The 22,158-nt window shown below is 39.3% G+C and overlaps 1 protein-coding gene across 1 annotated transcript in view; it reads right to left on the reverse strand.

Annotated features, from left to right (window-relative positions):
- GNA12 (G protein subunit alpha 12) overlaps positions 1-15,088 on the reverse strand; it is a 132,470-nt gene extending 117,382 nt beyond the window's left edge. Inside the window, exon 1 of the mRNA XM_020975230.2 lies at positions 14,208-15,088. Within this exon, the coding sequence (XP_020830889.1) occupies positions 14,208-14,528 (321 nt within the window). The 5' untranslated portion in view covers positions 14,529-15,088. The remainder of the gene's footprint in view (positions 1-14,207) is intronic.
- Positions 15,089-22,158: the final 7,070 nt, after the last annotated feature.

The following is a 22,158-nucleotide window of genomic DNA, read 5'->3' on the forward strand; positions in this document are numbered from 1 at the left end:
TGCATCCCCAGGTAGATGAATCTCAAAAGCTAGAAATGGGGATCAAGTAAAATAAACTAGACCAAGGAAGAACTTTAAGGGCAAAGGCTGGAAAGATTAGGTACCATCGAACATTAAATAGGAGCAGCTAAATTCACAGTGGATAGAGTGCCAGGCGCGGAGTCAGGGAGACATCTTCCTGACTTCAAATCTGGCCTCAGACACTTATTGTGTGAACCCGGGCAAATCACTTCACCCTGTTTGCTTCTTTCCTCATCTGTAAAATAAGCTAGAGAAGGAAATGGCAAACCATTTCAATCTCTTTGCCAAGAAAACCCCCAAATGGGGTCTTGAAGAGTCAGACATGATTGAAATGACTGAACAACAAGAAGAACATTAAATAATCCTTCTGATGTGTGTGCATATCTATATCTTCTTAGATACACTCACATACTTTCTGCCTTGTGAATAAACCCTAGAAAATGTACTCTTGTGGTTTTACCGTATGTGACACTAACCACAGGGCTGAGAAGGGAAAAAAAAAAAGAGAGAGAGAATACTAGAACCAAGCATATCATTCTAGTGGCAGTTCCAGAAGAAAGACAATTAAGAGATTAGGCTTAGAGAATCTTTGAACTCAAGCCAAGAAACCACAAGGACCTTCAAGATTAGAAAAACTGGGTGCTTAGAATTTGGATTTACAGATCTGGGAAATTTAGAAGTTAAAGTAAAAGAAGAAAGCCCTAGGGAAGAATTGACCTAAGCAAGATCTAAGACCTAAGGCTCTGAGTCCAGGATCTTTTTTTTTTTTCCTACAGGTCAAATGAGAGACAGAAGATAAACAACTTGACCAAGACTATACAGAAAATTTAATCTAGGTACCTAACTCCTTGTGCAGTGATCTTTCTACTATGCCAAGGGGACACTATATTTAGTCTATCATCACTTCTACCAGGGGTCCTTCATTGTACCTGCTTAGATAGCTAATTGACTCTACATATAAAACTACATAGGAAAAAAAATATTTCATTCAACTAACATTTATGTGAAGCTTCTACCATGGACAAGACAGGCTGGCTGTATGCTAAAGCCCCATGCCTAGGCCCATTGTTTATCATTTGATGACCTCATCAACTGTCAAGGGGTTATTATAATTTCTATGAAGATGAATCCCAGGATACAATACAACCCTAGTCTCTCTCCTGAGCTCCAATTCTCCATCAATGTCTATTGGGCATTGCAAACTGGATATCTCATAAGACATATTTTTTATTTTATTTTTAATTTATGGAATAAAACAAGCATTTCCATAACACAGTAAAATAAAAACAAGATTTCACATGAAACTGCAAACCTACTTTGCACAACTTGCTATTCCTTTCAAATATACAACAAAATTATCATGTAAAGTTATTTTTTTTCCCTTCCGTCCACTCTAGAGATGGCTACCATTATACCCAAATGCCAAAAATTATTCTATACATACTTCTATTTATCAGTTCTTTCTCTGGATACAGATAGTATCTTTTCCATGTGTCCTTTATAGTTAATTTGGGTTTTTATAATATTCAAAATAACTTATTTGCTCAAAGTCGTTGGTAAAATAATATTGTCCTTTATAGTTAATTTGGGTTTTTATAATATTCAAAATAACTTATTTGCTCAAAGTCGTTGGTAAAATAATATTGCTGTTACTATATACAATGTTCTCTTGGTTCTGCTCATTTCACTCTTCATAGCCATCTTAAATTCAGCAAGTTCAAAGCAATTCATGATCTTCCCTAGCCCAGCCCTGTGGTAAATGTCACATACTCCAAAACCACAAGAGAATATTTTCTAGGGTTTATTCACAAGGCAAAAAAGTATGTGAGTGTATCTAAGAAGATACAGATATGCACACACATCAGAAAGATTATTTAATGTTCTCGTTGTTCAACGACATTTCCATCACGTCCAACTCTTCGTGACCCCATTTGGGGTTTTCTTGGCAAAGACACTTACCCAAGTAACAATCTCCCTAAAAACTGGAACAGATCAAAAAGAAATCAATGACTCCAAGAGATGTCAAGAAATAGAATAAAAGGAGAAAGCCTAAGGGAAAAGATGAAAAGTCAAAGAAGGAAAAAAAGAAGAAAATGTACAATATCCAATATCAAAAACAAATCACGTGAAAAATGGGCCCAAGAGAGATAATTTAAGAATAACTGGACTAGAGGCAGCTAGGTGGTGCAGTGGATAGAGCACCGGCCCTAGAGTCAGGAGGACCTGAGTTCAAATCCGACCTCAGATACTTGATGCTTACTAGCTGTGTGACCCTGGGCAAGTCACTTAGCGCCATTGCCTAGCAAAAAAAAGAATAACTGGACTCCCTGAAAATCATAAATTTAAGCTTAAGCACTATATTTTAAGAAATTGAAATTAAAATTAAAACTGTCCAGAGCCAACCAGGTAGAAATAATCCACTAATAACCTCCTGAAGGAAATCCCAAAAGGAAATGTTTCAAGAATTTCATAGCCAAGATCCAGAGTTCCCTTATCAAAGAAAAATTACTGTAAGCATCCAGAAAGAAGCTAAGTACTAAGGAACCACATAATCAGGATCACATGAGACCTCGCAGCTTCTAACAAAAATGAAAGATCTTGGAATACGATATTCCAAAGGCAAAAGAAGCTTACAACCAAGGATAACTTAGTTTACAAAGGTGAGCATAATCCTATTGAAAAAAAATGGATTCTAATACAGTAGGGAGTTTGCAAGTATTTCTGATAAAAAGGTTATGGTAGACTAGGAACTTTGAAACGGAAACAAGAGAAACTTAGGGAAATTTATTTGAGCAATAGGAAGACACTATATGATGACATAGTATTAACATTCTAACAGAGCAAAAAAAAAAGTGCCCTTACAGAACTTTAACGTATTCAAAGGGTATTGAGGGCATTAAATAAGAAAAACAGAGGACACAGGGATAGATTGGTTCTCTTCTGAGAGTTTTAAAAGAGAGAAGACAAGAGAGGGTAAGGAACACACCAGTGTAAAAAGGAGGATGAAGGGGACAGAACTTGGCATTTCTCACAACTGAGGTATGTGAGAAGAGTACCACAGGCATGGAAGAAGGGGTAGGGGAGTGGGTATCAGATGAATGTCACTTATCTTCAACAGACAGAGGAGGGTTAAACACTCACTGTTTGATGTAGAAATACGAAAGAATTTGGGGAGCTGGAGCTTAGGAAGAGAAGATAATACTGGGGAACTAGTTATAAGCAAAACCTTCCTAATCCTAACGAAGAAATTAAAAAGTGATAGAAACCCTAGAACCTATGGGAGTGCCTATCAATTTAGAGAATGGTTGAACAAATTTTGTTATGTGAACACATAATAGAATATTATGGCACTGTAAGAAACTACAAAGAAGGGTTACAGGAAAACAAGCAAACTAATGCACTGTTGATGGAACCGTTCATTGGTCTGCCCATTGTGGAAAGTAATTTGGAGCAATGTCCCCAAAGTCACTAAACTGTATATAACCTTTGACCCAACAATACCACTCCTAGGGTTATACCCCAAAGACATCAAAGAAAGAAGAAAAGAACTCATGTATAAAAATATTAATAACAATCCTTTTCAGAGTTAAAAAAAGGAAACTAAGAGAGTAGCCATCAATTAGGAAATGGCTAGACAAATTGTGGTATGTGAATGTAATGCAGTATCACTGTTTCATGTAAGAAATCACAAAATGGACTGTTTAAGAGGAAACTGAGAAGACCTGTATTAACTAACTAATGAACAGTGAAATGAGCAGAAGTAGGAGAATAATTTATATAATGACAACATTATAAAGAAAAACTGGAAAGACTTTGATCTCTGATCAATGCAATGATAAACCATTGTTCTAGAGAATGGAAGATGATGTCGGCTACCTGCCTCCTGCAAGAAGGCAGAACAGATGGATTCAAAATGCATATTATGACATACATTTCTGGACATATTTGATGCAGGAGTTTGTTTTGGTGGAGTGGAAAGGAGGGAAAATAATTCTTATTAATTGAAAGAACTAAATTTTAGAAATAACTTTTTTAAAAAATCAAAAAAGAAATGATTAAAGAGATAATGAAAGAATCCTAGATAAGAGTGACATAGAAGGAAATGAGCAGAAACTTGAGAACAACTTATACAAGAACACCACCACTGTAAAGAAAAACAACTTAATTGCTCTGATCAATCTACTGACCAAACCTCTCTAGAAGAACTAAGACAAAACACTCCAGGTGCAGAAAGAGATACATATTTTTGGATGTGGCCTCTTGTATGGGTTCATTTTGCTTGACTATGATAATTTGTTACAAGGTTTGCTTTTTTTTTTAATTCGGGGATGGCAATTTAGGAAGTTGAGGGTTTAGCAATATTGATAAAAAAAAGAGGGACATGAAGCATTTTTTCAATGCAGATGAGAGAACAGAAGAAAGCAAAAAGAAGCAGAAGTTTTGAAAGTTATGTGTGGAATCTATTATATACTTTAACAAGTAGGCAATATGAAATGGAGATTCAACAAATCATATCCCGTTTTTGTGTCCTGCTATGTATATGGAAAGACCTTTTTGGTTCAGTGTTTAACTTCAAAGTTGAATTTTTAAAAAAAAAACCTAATGTACAATTCTTCTGAAGATCCTCAATAGTGGCATATCTTCCATCTTTGAGGGCCAGTTATCAAATAAGAATTTGTTAAGTGTTTATTATATGGCAAGTATCATGCTAAATGCTGAGGATACAAAGAAAGACAAAAAAACTTTCTGCTCTTAAGGAGATCACATTCTAATGAAGGAGACAACACACAAAACACACACACACACACACACACACACATATACATACACACACAGTGTAAATGAAAAGCAATCTCAAAGGGAAGACACCAGCAATGGGGGGTACAGGAAAAAGTCTGCAGGAGGTAGAATTTGAGCTGCGTCTTAAAGGAAGACAGAGAAGACAGAAGATGAGATAAGGAGAGAGAATATTCTAGGCACAGAGAAGAATAAGTGAAAAGGCAGAAATGGAATGCCATGTGTGAGGAAAAGCAAAAAAGCCAGTGCAGCTGGCTCACTGAGTACATAAGAGTTCGCTTAAATAAGTTTCATTTACTTCAGTTATCAAAAAGTACTTAAAGTGACCACATGAATATCTATACCTATAAACAAATAGGGAAAAAATCACCAGTACATCAAACTCAAATCAGAAGGTACATCTTGAAATTTATAGCCTTCTCCCCCACCCCCAACTTTGAACATATATATTCGAAAGACTCCTACATTAGGTTCTGAAGTCCTTTCAAATATATAGTCATTCCTCACAAAAACCTGAGTGATTCTTCTTTTAACTGACAAGGAAACCAAAGCTCAGTATTACTAAGCATTTTAGTGGCAATACGCTTAGACTTCAGAGCACTTTTCCATTTTCTTTAAAAATTTCCAGGTCTATTGCTTAGCAGTAGCATCTTAATTTTAGCTTGAAGGATAACATAAATTTAGATCACATTATGGATTCTAAGTCCATTAAGAAATATCACAGTAACTACCAAAATTCAAAGGATTCATAACGCTGATGTTGAGGGGGACAAACTTAGCCACACCACTTTTCTAAACATTTCCAAGTCTTCCTTCATTCAGACCAACTAGCCAGTACACTCTCTGCCAAGGTCAAGTCATACAGTCCTAAACCAGAACAAATTCCAGATTGATTCATTCAGGTGAACCAATGCAGCACTTCTAGAGTCTCAAAGTACATGTGACTCTACAGGTTAAAACAGTGTATTTTGCAGATAACAAAAGCAAACATTGTTTGACACATCCATCCTAAGCATTATCCTAAACATAGACAGACACAAAAGAAAGGTTCTGACTGACTAACCTATCAGAGAATTATAATGTAAGCAATCAGAATGAGTACTACCCTCATACTTTAACTTAATCCAAAAAGGTAAGCTATTGACAGACAAGAAAAGAAAGCATGGCCCAAGGGGGTAGAGTTGCCTTCAGTCCCACAGTTCACTATGCCCTCAGTGCCGGGAAGGCAACTTTAAGAATAAATGAAGAGTAGGTCCCAATCTGCATAGGTGGAGGGAACTTCCTAATCAGGAATTCTCTATGCTAATGAAATCTGTCCCTCCCAAAACAGACAAAATATTGATATCTAATGCACTGTTCATAATTTTATGAATCGTCTATCAAAAATTCCTTATCTCCTACAATAGAAGAGACACATGTAGGTAGTACAATGGAAAGAAGTACAATGGCTCAGAAGTCAACCTAGATTCCACCTCTGATGCTTATTACATGTAATTTAGCTCATTTTTCTCATTTGATGGGTTTGGGTTATATAATCTGTGAGGTCCCTTCTAGCTCTGACCACATGATCCTATGAAAATGCCAAGAATATTCAATTTTCTTTATGTAAGTGCAATGTCCTTGTAACTGCTTCAAAATCTAAATATTACACCCCCCCCAGCCCCTGAGGTCATGAATTGTATAGCCTTTAGGAACTGCATTTTATTACATGAACCTCTTTGCTTAACTCTTGAGATGGAGAAAACAAATGGCGGGACTATGTCTTTCCTAAAAATGTCTGGAGCAACTGGTAAAACCTGGAACCTTGAACTCAAGTACTCTGGAGCTGCCAATCCTGAACTGCCGTAAAACTCCAGAGGAGGTCAGAGCTTTAAGCCACTCTGCTTGAGGAGGGAGAAAGGAGGACAGAGTGGGAGGGAAGAAAAAGAACTGAGAAGTGCTAGAATCCAGAAGACTGGGTCTAAGACAAGCTATAGGGGCAGAGTCATGCAATAGATAATCTTATGTACTATTTTGTTCATTTAATTGATTTTATGTAAGAAGAAAGCAGTATTTTATAGTTTAGTATGTCTTCTGTTTGCATGAGTGGCAAGTTTTATTATTCCAAGGTCAAATGACTGATGTTTGGTAAAACACAAATGATTTGGGGAGAAGTGTGGTTTTCCAGGAAGTAGGGGACCCACAGATATTCTGATAGGCAGCACAGGAGTGAATTTGGAGTCTGAGGATCTTGGTTCAAATCCCAGTTTTGTCATTTACTAACTGCATGAACCTGGGCAAGTCACAACCTCAATTTCCTCATATGTAAATAAAATAAGGGAGTCTAGATGGCCTCTCAAGTTCTTTCCCACTCTAAAAATCTGAGTGGACAAATTTACACTAGTCAACCCTTAGAATACCAGGATGGTCACTCAGAGAGAGTGGAAGCTAGAAGATATGTCTCCAGCTTCTAAAAGCCAGAGAGTTTGGCACTTCCTGGGAATGTCAGAGTGAGATTTCCCAGGTTCCAGTGGTTAACAAGGCCATTTATGATTTTCTACAATGACTGCTGTTGGTGGTGAATTTAGAACACGTTTAAGTTAGCAGCCATCTCTGTTATAGTTTTAGTATGAAATAAAAATGAAGCACTGCCATTCAGGTAATGCAAGTTAAGTACTAAATCTATTACATATCATTAGTTTCTCTGGCTTAAGATCATCCTGCAATTAAACCTACAGATAAATGCTTAAGTTTAAACAGTCAATTCCATTTTTAAAATATCCTATCCATGTCCATACTTTCAAATATGGAGAAATGGAGAAAATAATTACAAGCTGTTAGCAATAAGACCGAAGTACAACTTTATTCCAACTTACATAAATACGAATAAATGTTAGATACTGTTAACCCTAAACAGATTTTGTTAAGCTATCTCTAAATGCAAACCTGAAAGCTGTGGAGAAAGACCAATTTATACATACAACTCCCCAAAAATGACCAGAGGCTTCTTTTCTGGATTTTTCAACTGATGGAAAAGGTTTTTTTTTTTGTATTACAAAAGGACCACCCAAGTGTGTCCAAATGTAAAATTTGGATAGTTTTGTGAAATTTGCTGGGAAGGCAAATTACTGCTGTCTCAAACACAGAAAGAGGACCCAGGGCAGACTTCTGCATCTCTGAGAGTCAATGTGATATAATGAAAAGAGCGCTGGCTTTGGAGTCAAAGGAGCTAGGTTCAAATTCCACTTGTACCATCACTTACCTTTTATGTGACTTTGGGCAAGCCACTTAAACTCTCTAGGTCTCTCAATTTCTTCATCTGTAAAATGAAGGGGGCTAAACCAGATGACCTCTAACTCTATGGTCCTATGATGCTGTGCTTTAAAAAATCTGCATTCAAAAGGGCAGCTAGGTGGAGCAATGGATAGAGCACTGGCCCTAAAGTCAGGAGGACCTGAGTTCAAATCCTGACCTCAGACCAAACACTTGACACTTACTAGCTGTGTGACCCTGGGCAAGTCACTTAACCTCAACTGCCTTAAAAAAAAATCTGCATTCAAGATCCACTACATAGTTAAATGGCAAGTTTGGTGATTGTGTGACCAAAGAAACAAAAATTGCTCAGAGACTAAGAGTTCTAAAGGACTTGGACCCCTTGGCATCAGACGTTCCTTTAATGTCCTTTTCACTTTAACATAAGTAAATTTTATTCTTTTTTAGAACCGTTAAAATTGATGAAAAAGATTTGCATTTTTAAAAAATCATAATTTTAGGTCATAAACAGATACATCAATTCTATCTTTGTTTCTTTAGGTGTTGGAAAATTGGTCAGAAGGCCTTTAGCTTCCACATACTGATTCTTCCTTTATTATCTATGGTTAACAAGAATTTTCTGTCTGAAGGGATCTAAAAGCATTCTGGCACTGGGATGGGGCCTCATATTAGTGGGCTATAATTTATTTTAACTTTTTATATATACTGTAAAGTGAAACTTGTTTCCTCAATTAATGGAAATTCTATTCCAACAGACAAAGCAAACAAAAAAATTCTAAATTAGTAATACATACAATCATAAAGCATTGTTACAAGTAAGTTATATTTAAGTTACCTGTACATATCATTTATTTCCAACAAGTCTGATGAACTGAAAGTTCACTTAATCCTAACACCCAAAGCTCCTTGTGGTATTCTCTAGCTCTAACTCTATTCTATGGCTAGATGTACCTTTCCAATTATTCTCCATATAGTGTAGGTCTAACCATGCTACAACCCTCCTCAAAAATTTTCAGTGGCTCCTTGTTGCCTCTAGGATAAAATACAAATTATTCAGCCTATTACAGCCCTTCACAATCTGGTTTCTATCTAACTTTACAGACTTATTTGGCTTCCCTTCCCACACTCTGGTTCCAGACAAACTAGCCTAGTACCTTGTTCCTTGAATTTAACATCTCCTCTCTTGTGCCTTTACACTTCCCTATTTCCTGAAATTCACTCACTCTTCACCTCATCTATTAGACTCTCTAGCTTCCCGGAAAACAGTTTAGCAGAAACTAGATACAGATCAACATCTCACATCATATACAGAGATAAGGTCAAAATGGCTACATCAAAGGTAATATTACAAGAAAATTATTATGAGCAAAAAAAAAATTGGAAAAATTAGAGGGACATGGAATATTTAACCTGTCAGATTTAAGGATAAGGGAAGAACTTATGACCAAAGAAGAGACAGAGAGCATTACAGGATGTAAAATGGATAATTTTTATTATATCAAATTAAAAACATTTTGCACAAACAAAACCGATAAAGCCAGAATTAGAAGGGAAGCAGTAAACTGGGGGAATTTTTTACAGCAAATTTCTCTGATAGAAGCCTCATTTCTCAACGTAGAGAGAACTGAGTCAAATTTATAAGAATATGAGTCGTTCCCCAATTGATATGAACGGGCTGTTTTTGGACAAAGAAAGCAAAGCTATCTGTAGTCACATAAAAAAAATGCTCTAAATCACTACTGGTTAGACATGCAAATTAAAACAACTCCGATGCATCACCTCACACCTATTAGATTGGCAAATATCACAAAAAAGAAAAATGACAAATGTTGGAGAGGGTGTAGAAAAACTGGGATACTAAATGCACTGCTGGTAGAGTTGTGAACCGATCCAACCATTCTAGAGAGCAATTTGGAACTATATCCAAAGGGCTATAAAACAATGACTGCATACCCTTTGACCCAGAAATACTACGACTAGATCTGCACCCCCAAAGACATCAAAGAAAAAGGAAAAGGAGCTATACGCACAAAAATATTTAAAGCAGCTCTTTTTGTGACGGCAAAGAATTGGAAATTGAGGCGATGCCCATCAATTGGGGAATGGCTGAACATTTTGTGTTATATACATACACATCCCTTTTAACCCAGCGATACCACTAATAGGCAGACTCCTAAAAGGTCAGAAATGATTGATATGTGCAAAAATGCTCAGAACACTTTTTCTTGCAGCAAAAAACTGAAAACAAAGTGAATGTCCATCAATTGAAGAATATTTTAACAATACTGCACTGAAAGAAATGATGAATATGAAGCATTCAGAGAGACTTGAGAAGACTTATATGAACCGATGATGAATAAGCAGAACCAGGAGAGCAATTTACAAGATTACCATAATGTTAAAAAAAAAAAAAAGACAAACAACCCTGCAAGACTTTAAACAGTGACCAGTCATGGATTCTGAAGACTGATGTTGAAGCAAGAGACCTTCTCCCTGCTAGCAGAGAGATGATGGCCTAGGGATAAAAAATGAGACATTTTCAGACTGCACATATTTGTTACAAGGGGGTTAGATAAATTAGTGGATAGGGAGACAGATGCAAAAAAAAAAAAAGACTATCAGTAAGACTTTTTTAAAATTAGAAAAAATCCAGAAGAAAACTTAAAGAGCACAATTTTGTTATTACCTTGTTAAATGTATTATATACTTAAAAAATAAACTACATAATCAGTGTTCACATCATACGCAATCTTTTTAGCTCTTCTCTGTAAAACGAAACGGTGGTAGTGTTTGTTGATGACAGGTTCATAACATAAAGGAAATTCAATTTTTTAAAAAAGTCTTGAAATTTAACATGAAATACACTTGTAAAGTGGTAGTAATTCACTGCCAAGCCAAATTCAAACTATTTTCACACAAATATTGGAGGAGCAAACTATCAAATCTATGTAATGGTATTATTGACTTTGCTTGCTTTGACAAAAGTTTTTCTTTTTTCTTGTTGACAGTAACTTAGTTTTTTTAAGTCTTTAAGAGCTGAGTTATAGTGTACACTACTACAGCAATTTCTGATTTTTAAGGATCCAGTAAGGTACAGAACACTAATTCATAATAAAACATGATTCATAATCACTCTAACTGTATTCTGAAAAGTGTTACACTATATAGACATTTTACATAAAATAAGCAACTTGAAACAGTCCAATTGGTTTCCTTTTTTTATATCCTTAAACTAAAGCAGGTGGGTCTATTTCATATTTTTGACCAAAAATTTTATCTGGGCTATGTCTGGGTAGGGGCCAGTAAGAACTGTTATTTGAAAACTTGTACTGGACAGTTTAACAGTTGTTTTTTATCCCAAAGCTGCTGTAACATGCTGTGACACTGATGCTTTAAGAGAAAATGCAGTTATAAAAACAGCTCAGAATTAAAGAAAACTTAATTTTAAAAAAAGCAAATCAATTGTATAAGATCAATTCATTCACTTTTAGGCATTATGTTAGTTAAAAAGTTCTTTAAAAAGAGAGGATTTTGCTTATGATAGCATAAAAAGAAGACAAGCAGATAGACTCAGGTCAGGTTTCCATGACATTCACATAATCAGCTGATTCAATGTAGTAAGGGGGGAAAAATCAAATTAGTTGTTCCTAAGAAAAAACTAGATAATTCAGTCACAGCAATTCCAACAGTATTTGCAAACACTCATATTATTCCGAATAACTGCAAAACCACTGTTAAAACCTTTAAAAACCATCTCTTTCTCAGCAATGAGACATGTCCCATGCATTGTGTTCTAAATTCAAAGTAGAATTCTACGCCATTATTCTCTTGTTAGAACAGCTGAAGTTTAATTTAAGATGGAACTACGATTACATAAAAGTTGAGAAGGAAAGACCTGTGTGGTTAATGGGGAATTTGTTTCTGCTAAAAGTTAACAAAAGTAAAAGTTAATGTTTTGTATGCATTGGTAAAGGTTAAGACTAGATTATCTAAACTCATTTAAAATTATAATTATGATTTTCAAGAGTCCTTATTTTATTTTTTAACCGTCATATTTATGATATTTATGTTGCCAGTGGCCTCCTGAGTTTGAAGAAACTGGGAGACCGTAAGGTCCTTAACCTAAATCAAATGCCACGATCTTGTTTTTTCAATCCAGGAAGGAGGCATAATTTATATTGAGTATGACTGTTAAGTGGCAAACAACAGTTTTGGCCAGAAAAGAAAATCAAATGCATTTTTCCTAGAAATAATGGTAGTTTTCCAAATACACACTCAATCCCTACTGAATTAGAAACTAGCCTTGATACTTAAATACTTTGTGAAAGTTCTAAATTGAACTTGTTTTCTGAAAAAGGGGGGAAAGAAGAAAAGGGGTATTTGCCAGTTTTTCTTTTTCTTTCCTATCCATTTCTAAACTTCTCTAATAAGTCTATAAAGGAAAATAACATGACCTAGTGAAAAAATCACTGAACTAGTCAGGAGAACTATTCTAGACATGGCTGTGCCACTTAAGATTGACCTTCAGAAGGTCAGTCTTCCTAGACCTCAGTTTCCTTATTTGTGAAATGAGAAGATTAAACTAAATGACCTCTAAAGCCATCTCCAGTTTTAAAATCTTAAACGCAAGATAAAATCCATAGCCTCCAGGACACCAGGCTAGTTCCCTGGAATAACTCATTTCGCAAGGCTTCTGAGTCCTCAGGTCTATGTTCCCATTCCCTTCCCCCTACTTCCACAATGAGCAAAAAGACAATTTGAGGCTTGAAAACTATCCTCTTTTGACCAGGAGAGAAAAAGTAAGCCAATGATTATGACCAAATAGAGAAAGAAGGTCAACTCTGCATCCACTCAATGACTTCCCCAAAGTTCTTGTGACCATTTCTTAACACTGCATAACACTAAAACAGATTTGGGGATTTTTTCTTCTGATTGCACACGCCTGAAAAGAGCAAGGACAACTTCCTCCTCATCAGCTTTGACTGAAGACTCTAAAGGGTGGAGTGGGAAAACCACAGACATCACACAGCAACTTTCTAAAGTAAGCAGCCAATATGCAGCGGTTTGCTACCCCAAGTTCCCAATGTGGTTTTCCTTTAGAAGTCCAGCCATGGTCTCTCCAGCTCCTAATATCAACACACCAAATGCACAAAATGGCCAGATTTACCATCCACACTACAGTATCCCCAAAGGATCAGGACAGTGAAAGAAAAGACTACTTTTTGGCCATGGCAAAAAAGAGAGTCTGAGTTATTAAAAATATAGGACGTCAGGTTTCCTTATAGACCCCCAAACAAAAATAACCACTTGCACTTTCAATTCAATTTCTATTCAATTCACTAAGCATTAAGTGCCTACTATAAGTCGGGCATTATACTAGGAGACACATAAAAAGACAAAAATGGAACATACATGATATTTATTACAGCATTTTAAAGCTTGCAATGCACCTTATTCATTATTTCGTTTGATCCCCACAACAACGCTGAGGTAAGTCTGAGATATCACTGTCCCCATTTTACAAACTGGGAGACTGGGGTCTTAGAAAGGTTAAAAGTGACTTGCCCGTGGTCACACAACTTAAAACTTGCCTCTGGAATTCCCCAGCTGTTGTTTTTAAACAGTGTCAGAGTCCATATTCGAACCCTCGTCTTTCTGACCCTTCGCCAAATCCAGCACTCAGTCTAGTATACCACGGAGGCCTCCGGCTTTGAGAAAAGCCTAGCCCAGACGGCCTGAGTTCAAATCCAGCCACTAGCTGCATGACCCTAGTCGAGTCACTTCAACTCTGTGCCTCAGTTATAAAATGGATCCTTATGTTACTTACCAGGGTTGTTGGGAGGATTTGTAAAGCAAAAAAGTGGGTGCCTCATAAATGCTTGATTTGTTTGCTCAGAGGGAGAATGCTATTTCACTGGAGAATCCTCGATGGAGGGCCCAGCCCAAGTCCCTGCCCCAACATCACTGTCACCCGCACCCGGAGGACGGCCAGCCATTTGGCTCTCCTCACCTGCACCAGGTAGGACCCGCGGAGGCCGGCAGACCCCACTCTCCCCAGCTGGGGGGGGAGGGCGATGCCCGAGCCTGCCCCCCGTGCGCCCCTCCCCGTGCCCCCCGTGGCCTTCCCCCCGCCTCACCTTGAGGATGTTCTCGAAGATCGTGTCCCGGAACTCGAGCAGCGCCTTCTGGTCGAACTCTCGGCCGTGGATGATGCGCATCTGCTTCAGGAAGGTGGACTTGCCGCTCTCGCCGGCCCCGAGCAGCAGGATCTTCACCAGGCGCCGCACCGCCCTGCGCTCCCGGGCCAGCAGCGCGTCGATCTCCCGGCTCCGCCGCCGGGCCTCCCGCTCCGAGTCCCGGCTGCCGCCGCCGCTGCTCCCGCCGCCGCCCCGGCGCTCCCGCCCGCTGGCCTCGGCCGGCAGCAGGCAGCGGCTGAGGGTCCTCACTACCCCGGACATGGCCCCGCCGGCCGCGGAGAGGACGGACTGAGCAAAGGGGGGACGGCGGGAGCGGGGGCGGGAGGCGGCGGCCGCCCCTTCACGGCCCCCCCGCGGCCGTCTGCATCCGCCGCCGCCGCGTTGAGCCCGGATCCCGAAGGCGCCCAGCCCCCTCCTCCCCCGGCTAGGAGCCGGGGGCCATCGGAATAGCCCCAGCCCGCCCTCTGGGGGCGGCGGCCCCGCGGCCGAGGGGGAGGGGAGCGCCGCTCCTCCGGCCCGGGGCGGAGGCGGCCGAGGGGCGCGGCAGCTAGCGGGGAGCTGCCGACGCGACCCCCGGACGGGCAGAGGAGGGGCACAGACGGGGGCGAAGCCGGGCTGCTGGCGGCCTCCAAATCCTAGCGGACGGAGACTCAGACTCGAGTCCCTGAGTCAGTGACCAGAGCCCGGGCAGTCGTCGCCACCGCCCGCTCCCAACTCCACACTGGCTCCCAGCAAGCCGCTCCGACCCCCCGCTGAGGATAGGAGGTTGGGGGGGAGCGATGGAGGGGTACAGGCAGGGGCGTGTGTCGCCCTCGCTTCGGCCCAAGGGATTGGGCGGGCTATTGTCAATCCGATACAGGACGCTCTCCGATTGGTATGTTATTCCTCCAGAAGACTTCAGAGCTCGACTTGGGCGGGGTCAGGGAGGAGGGACGGTGGATGGGAGGCGGGGTTCAAGACGTCGTTCTCGGGCTCTACGCTCCTCATTGGACTTCTCAGCAGAGATCCTTTCTTTCAGAATGAAAGGGAGGCGGGGACTGGGGGGGATGGAACGGCCACCCACTATTGCAGGCTGCTATTGCTCGATAAGCAAGTCAATCCTCTTGGATTGCCTTCGGATTGGATCGTTACCCTTGGATGGGCGTGGCACTAGGAGTGCCAGGTGTACCGAACCCAGTCCCAGTTTTCTGGGTACTCTCCAGGTCTAAAGGGCTACTGAATCACCGAGAAGAACCACTAGACTTTCGTCATCTAGGGGACTGGGCTATATTATAAAATTCCGGAAATGACTTTGAAAGGTCGTGAAGACCATCCCTCTGTCTTTACAAAAAGCTTCAGCTAAAGCCATCTTTATTGAATACCACTAGATGCGGGGAAGAAGGGGTTGGTATATTTTAAACCAGCCACTGACTATACGTCAAGTTTTTTTAAAAAAAAAAGGAATTCGGAGCTTAAAAGATAAACAGCAATGAGCAAATTTGGAAACTAGCCTTTGCACTTCAGGCAAAAAAAAATCCATTTACTCAGCATATTCTCCCTTAATTATAGACTACTAATAAATTAAGCTATTTGCTTTTCACAAGAAAATTTTAATTTAAATAATACCTTGCACTTATATAACTCGAGTGTTAAAGCCTTTCTTCACAAAAATCCAGTGAATTGTTATATGATGGAGATCCATTTTGTGGATTGAGAAACTGAGATGTACTCTTAGTCACATGGCCAGTAAGTGACTGAGGCACAATGGTAATCTAGGTCTTCTGATTTGGTCAGGAACTTTTACACTGCACTTAATTGGATAGTGAAACTTGCTAAACACTTTGGTATGAAAACTTCTCTTTTAAGCCTCGCAAAGGCAAGGACCTTTGTACTTTGGTTAAAACCATACTAAGACTTTTGGGATACTTTGTATGGATCTAGTAAACAATTTTAATGTTTGTTAAATTGAATCAATCATTACTTAAAACAGGGCTTTAGCAGTTATCTCTTGGAATTGCAAATGTGAATAAAAGAGTAATTCATGAATTTAATCATTGATATGAATGACATCACTTCAAAGCATCTGTGATTTCCTTGTTAATCCCTCTAGCTTGCTCCCCATAACCTTGCACACCTTAGTAGGGAATCTTCAAGAGTTGGTGTGGCCAAAAACATTAATCAGTCTGTGGTCTCTCTGGTAATGAAACTATCCAAATTTAGCTAGGCTAGTCCATTACCAAAACTGTACCAAAGATTTTCCTGTATAATATCTGAGATGGATGCAAAGTTTTAGGCAAACAGTGCCTGTCACATAAGTTCTTAGTAAATATTTGTAGACTCTTTGAAGTCCTCTACCTTTTAGAATCTTTTCCTTCAAAGCTCAACTCCTGCTATTAGGGGAAACCTTGATTCCACCAGTTATTAGAACTCCCCCTCCCTCCTCACCCCCACTCTTCTTTCCCTCTCTTCTTCTTCCTCTGATTCATAGAAACCAGCAAAGTTTCTGCTCTGTTGGAATAGCTTTTGAGAACCCAGGGACGCTTCTGTGCCACAGTGAGGCATCAGAGAAGACTTTAGTGAAAACTGCTAATTGCATAGTCACAACATAGAAAAATGGTGATTTTCAAGGACTCATTTCCTATACTTTTCTCTGAAGTCCTCTTCTTCCTTCAAAAAACAAGCTAAATACAAACATTAAAAAACAAGGTTTTCCTTTTCATTTGCATACCTCATTTTTGTCATTATCCTCTTGTCCATTGTAGATAAGAAATTAGCTGATTTGGAATCATAGCACTTAGATCTGCACAAGGTATGTGCCCCACAGTTCCTCTAACTCAACCCCTTCATTATGCACATGAGGAAACTAAAGCTGAGAAAAGGGGAACTATCTCACGAAGTTCTCTTTGAATCCAAGTTCAGGATACTTTCTAGTGCACCATGCTACCTCACATTCAAAATATTCAGCTTAATAGTTTTAACTCCCAGAATACATTTCCTCTATCCTTCCTTGCAGTGGGGACTTGCCCTATCTGTCAGACACAGGAATTTGTTGTATTCTGCCTGTTTTTAAATCACTGGTGGTGGCTGCTGTGGCTTTCTGTAGCATCCATCCAGCACAGTAAGGAAATGGAATTAAGGGACAACTGTGTCCTCGATGTGGGCAGGCCTGAGGATGAGAGGTACCAGGACCTCCTGCAATATAAAACTTGATCCTTGAATCACCCCTGAAGGATCAGACTTAGAACTAGAAGGGACCTTCAAAGTTATCTGGTCCATCCATTTCATTTTATAGGCAAGGAAACTGATTCCCAAAGAGGTTAAATGCCTTGTCCAACATGACACAGTGGGGTAGAGCAAGGATCTGAAACCAGTTCCTGTGACTCCCAGTCCCAGCACTCTTTCTACTATGGTGTGTTGATGCCTCTTGGTCTCCTAGGCCATCTTTCTTTTCCTATTTAGGCCTCAGGGGGTTGGCCTATCTGTTATCCTTTATGCTAACATTACCTGTTGTTAACAAACAAGATTTCTTTCTTTTCCCAGCTTACTGCAAAACAAATCAGATATAATTCTTTGTGAACTTCAGAGGATTTGTTACTACAAGTAAACCAAAGGGCACCTCATGACACAATCTTATCTGTATCATAAACCAATGCTAACTGATAGTTTTGGTGGCAGAGCTGGTCTGTTTGGAGACTGTGTGGAGAGTCAAAGCTAGCCAACTCAAATTTGCCTTTGTTTGTACATACCATATTAAATATTCGCTCAGCTGTATTCTCTGTTAGTTTGCCAGGAATTTGCTGTGTTAGTTTCATTTTTGTTGACTTTGATTTGAACTTTGTTTTCATTGAAAAAAGTGCATATATTCATGTGGGAGTTATACTCTAGCATACCCAATAAATTTTACTATTACTTCACACCACCCCCACCCTCACCCACAAAGGGTCTCAAGCTCCATAGTCTAGGAAGCTCTGATCTAAGGCAAAGAAAAGTTGTGAGGCTTATCCCACCCATTAAAGCACACCAATTAAATTACAGATCTTCTGAAGTATTAAAGTAAACAAAAAAGAAACTCGTAGGGAGTGAAAAGATCCATTCCTGTCTCTATCTTCTCTTCTACCAATAATTATTCTTCCCCACCCCCATTGTTCCCCCCTCCCACAAATCCAATGGACAGACAATTATACATAACTACTAAATGATCAGTCAGTAAGTCAATAAGCATTTATTAAACGTGGTATGCTTACTATGTGCCAGGCACTATGCTAAGTGCTGAGTATGTACAGAAAGACAAAAATGGTCCTTGCTTGCATTCTAATGAGGGAGAAAACATATAGAAAACGAGGTTTATAGAACATACGTTCAGAGAAGAGAGAAGGGAATCTAAAGGGGAAAGGCATTAGCAGTTGGAGGTATTGGAAAAAGCTTCCTATGGAAAACAGGATTTGAGCTGAGTCATGAAGGAAGCCTGGAAAGCTGAGAGATGGATGTGAGGGGGCAAAGCCTTCCAGGTATTTTGGAGGAATAGCAAATGGAAAGGTGTGGAAATGAGACTTAGAGGGTGGTGTTTACACAACTGCAAGTGGCCTAGTATAGCTAGACTGTAGAAAGCCTGGAAAGGAGTAAGGTAAAGTATGAGAAAACTGGACAGGTAGGAAGGGACCAGTGTTATGATTAGCTTAAAATGTCAAATAGAGGAGTTTATGTTTAATCCTCAAGGTAATAGAAAGCTATTGGAACTCATTGGGACTGGAGGTGTGTGATATATAGTCAGATTTGCACTCTAGGAAAATCACTTTAACTGCTTCACAGAGGATGGATTGGAAGAAGGGAAACCAATTAGAAGGCTATTGCAATAATTTGGGCTAGAGGTGACTAAGACCTGAACCAGGGTTTGTGGTTGTAGAAGTGGAGGAAAGGAGGCATAAACTAGAGATGTTGTGAAGATACAAATGGCAAGATTTAGAAACAGGTTGGATGTGTGGAGTGATTGAGAATCCACCTAGTTGAGAAATCCAAGATGACATAAAGGTTGTAAGTCTGGGTGAATGGGAGGATGCTGATGCCCTTCACACCCTCTTCCTTCCCCTATAGCATCCAGCCTAGATCAGCTCTGGAGTAAGGTAATAAGTAGGACATGAGGATTTGAAGGGAGCTCAAGGTGCTTCTAGACAATAGCTTACTCAGCTGCATACCAACCCTATCATTCTCCTTTCTCTCTCATTTTTAGTCTCTTCCCACTCTCACCACAAAGAGGGAGATATTCCCAAGCAGTAGAAGGAACTTCTGGTAACCTCTAGATTGTTGATCATGTATGTGCAGGTAACTTCCTGTCACTGAGATACAAGTTAGTATTTCTGATGAGCTGCTGTCTTCTAGAGTCTCCTCTGGGCTACTCTTTTTTATCCTCTACTACCATCTTACAGAAGTCTGTCTTTAGATATTTTGAACTCCTTTATACCACACTTTGAACCACTGCCATTTGGACTCTCTCAGCCCAAATTCTTATCTGAATTATGGCCTGAACATTCCTTTTAAGTTTATACCTCTGGGTCGCAGAGCTATAACTGGGAAGAATAGTGCTTTTCTCTGCGATACTGACATAGAGAGGGCAGCAAAATTCCCCCCTATGAGAGACTCCCCTCATTAACAGCTTGCTTCACAATCCTCTACCTCAGGTCTGATCATGTTGAAAGAGAGAATGATCCATCTCTCTTTCGGCACAACTAAACCCATGGTTAGACAGCCTTCTGAGTTGCTGCTATTTCCCCATTCTCCCCACCCAATATGTTTTTTGCCCTACATGAAAATATTCTTATTATGGCTCTATTGAATTGGAAGCCTGGGTCCCTTCAAGAAATTGTCCCAGAGACTCCCTTAGCAAAACTACAAAGGAATTGTGGAGAGATTTCTTTCAACCCCCATTAAACCTCTGATTTATGCAAGTCAACTTGAGAACAAGAATGAAAAGGGCCAGGTAGAGCTGATGACCTTTGCTCTATTTTCCATGGGCAACCAAAATTGCTATACTCCTCACACATGAATATTAAAATATTCTACCTATTCATTTCTGTTTCATTGGGAGCTGTCTCTGGATAGCAACAATGCAATCCAAATTTCAAATAATTTGCTTTGTTGTCCTATAAACTATTAAAATGACCTGGAAATTCTACTATTTCATCAAACTCAGTGAATCAGGTTAGTAAGAATTACGATAAAACTATCTGTGAGTCACAAAAGATTGAGGGCAATAAAACATGCAGAATTACAGGCTAAAGAAACTTTGTGATTACTCACAAAAAGCCAAGCCGATTAGACCCATCTTCCATAAATTACTACTATAGCTACATATATATACTATAGCTACACATATACTATAGCTACATATTATACTATAGCTACATATATACATATAGCTACATAATACTACTGTATTATGGCTATGCAGGTGGTACAATGTAGGCTGCAAGGTGGTAATAATTTTAAAGCTTTCAAACACTGAACTGAGTACCCTGACACAAAAACCCAAGCAACTTTGGTAGCAAAGGCAGTTCTCTGATTGATTCTCCCAATTTTTGTTTTGAAAAATATGGTCATTGTATATCTCCCTGACTCATAAGACTTGTGTTTTTAATCAGTTGACTGACTGCATTTGTTGCAGAGCCACTATTAGGCAAAAATGAGACATGTATAAATTTGCTCTTGGCTTCTTCCTATCTACCTTCCAGTACTCCTTTGTATACTCCTATCTCTCCTATGTTTGCATGCTTATACTGTGTCCGGTCCCTGTAGGACCTTCAATCCAATAACTGAATTGAATTTAACAAACATTTATTAAGAGCTCACAAGGTTAGGTGCTGGAGATACAAAAGTAAAAAAATGTCAGGCACTGCCCCCAAGAATTGTAACTGCCCATTACAGTCTAATGGGGTGAGGAAGATAGCCAGATAGGTATACAAATAAGTACAACACACGAAAAAATATGATAAAGGTCAAGGACAAAGCATCATGAGAAATGTAAGAGAGAGAGAGAGAGAGAGACAGAGACAGAGACAGAGACAGATTGCCAGGAATTAGGAGAAGTGCTGAAGGCTAAAGTTCTGCAAATGGACCCTGAAACAATTCTAACAAATAGGAAAAGGGAAGAGGTCAGAAAGACTGAAATAGGTGCAGAGGAAACTCAGTTACCAACTTAGAGTTTCAAAAGATCATGGAGAATAGCAGGACCATTGCAGATTGAAGGGGCACATACTATCCCAATTTAAAAAAAAAGGAAATGGATGAAACATGCAAACTGTAAGCCAATAAGCTTGACTCAACTTTTGTGCCAATAATAAGTGATATTGGCTAATATTTTTATGGTGCTTTAAGGTTTGCAAAGCGCTTTACAAATACTTTAAAAATCCCTTCCACATCAAGAGGGTTAGAGGTGAGGCACCTCCATGATCTGGAAAATCTGTGTAAAAGTTTTTGGCCCTCCCTTCCTACTAGAGAAGAAATTTGAATTTTTTCTTTTTCTTTTATGGGGTATTTACGGTACCTTATTATAAAATTTGGTTTAATATTATATAATATTATACACATATTTTATGCATTTCTGAGTTTCTAAACTTTTTCTGTTGTCTGCTGGCCTTCAAGTCTGTGGCTTCCACGAAACTCTCTAAAAATTCCCATTTAATTTCTTATGCCAACCCATGACATATAGAAGCTGCGATGGAGAAAGTTGAGATGTAAAAGGGATAACTGTATTATCTTATCTGAGGATCCTCACAAAACTCTGGTAAGGGAGATGCTATTATGGTGAGGAAACTGAGGCAGACAGCAGTTAAATGACTTGCCCAGGGTCACACAGATAGTAAGTGTCTAAGGTTAGATTTGAACTCAGGTTCTGAGACCTCCTAACTCCAGGTCCCAG

Source organism: Phascolarctos cinereus, unplaced genomic scaffold (assembly GCF_003287225.1).
Source record: "Phascolarctos cinereus isolate Bilbo 61053 unplaced genomic scaffold, phaCin_HiC Scaffold_4;HRSCAF=312, whole genome shotgun sequence".
Taxonomy (NCBI): domain Eukaryota; kingdom Metazoa; phylum Chordata; class Mammalia; order Diprotodontia; family Phascolarctidae; genus Phascolarctos; species Phascolarctos cinereus.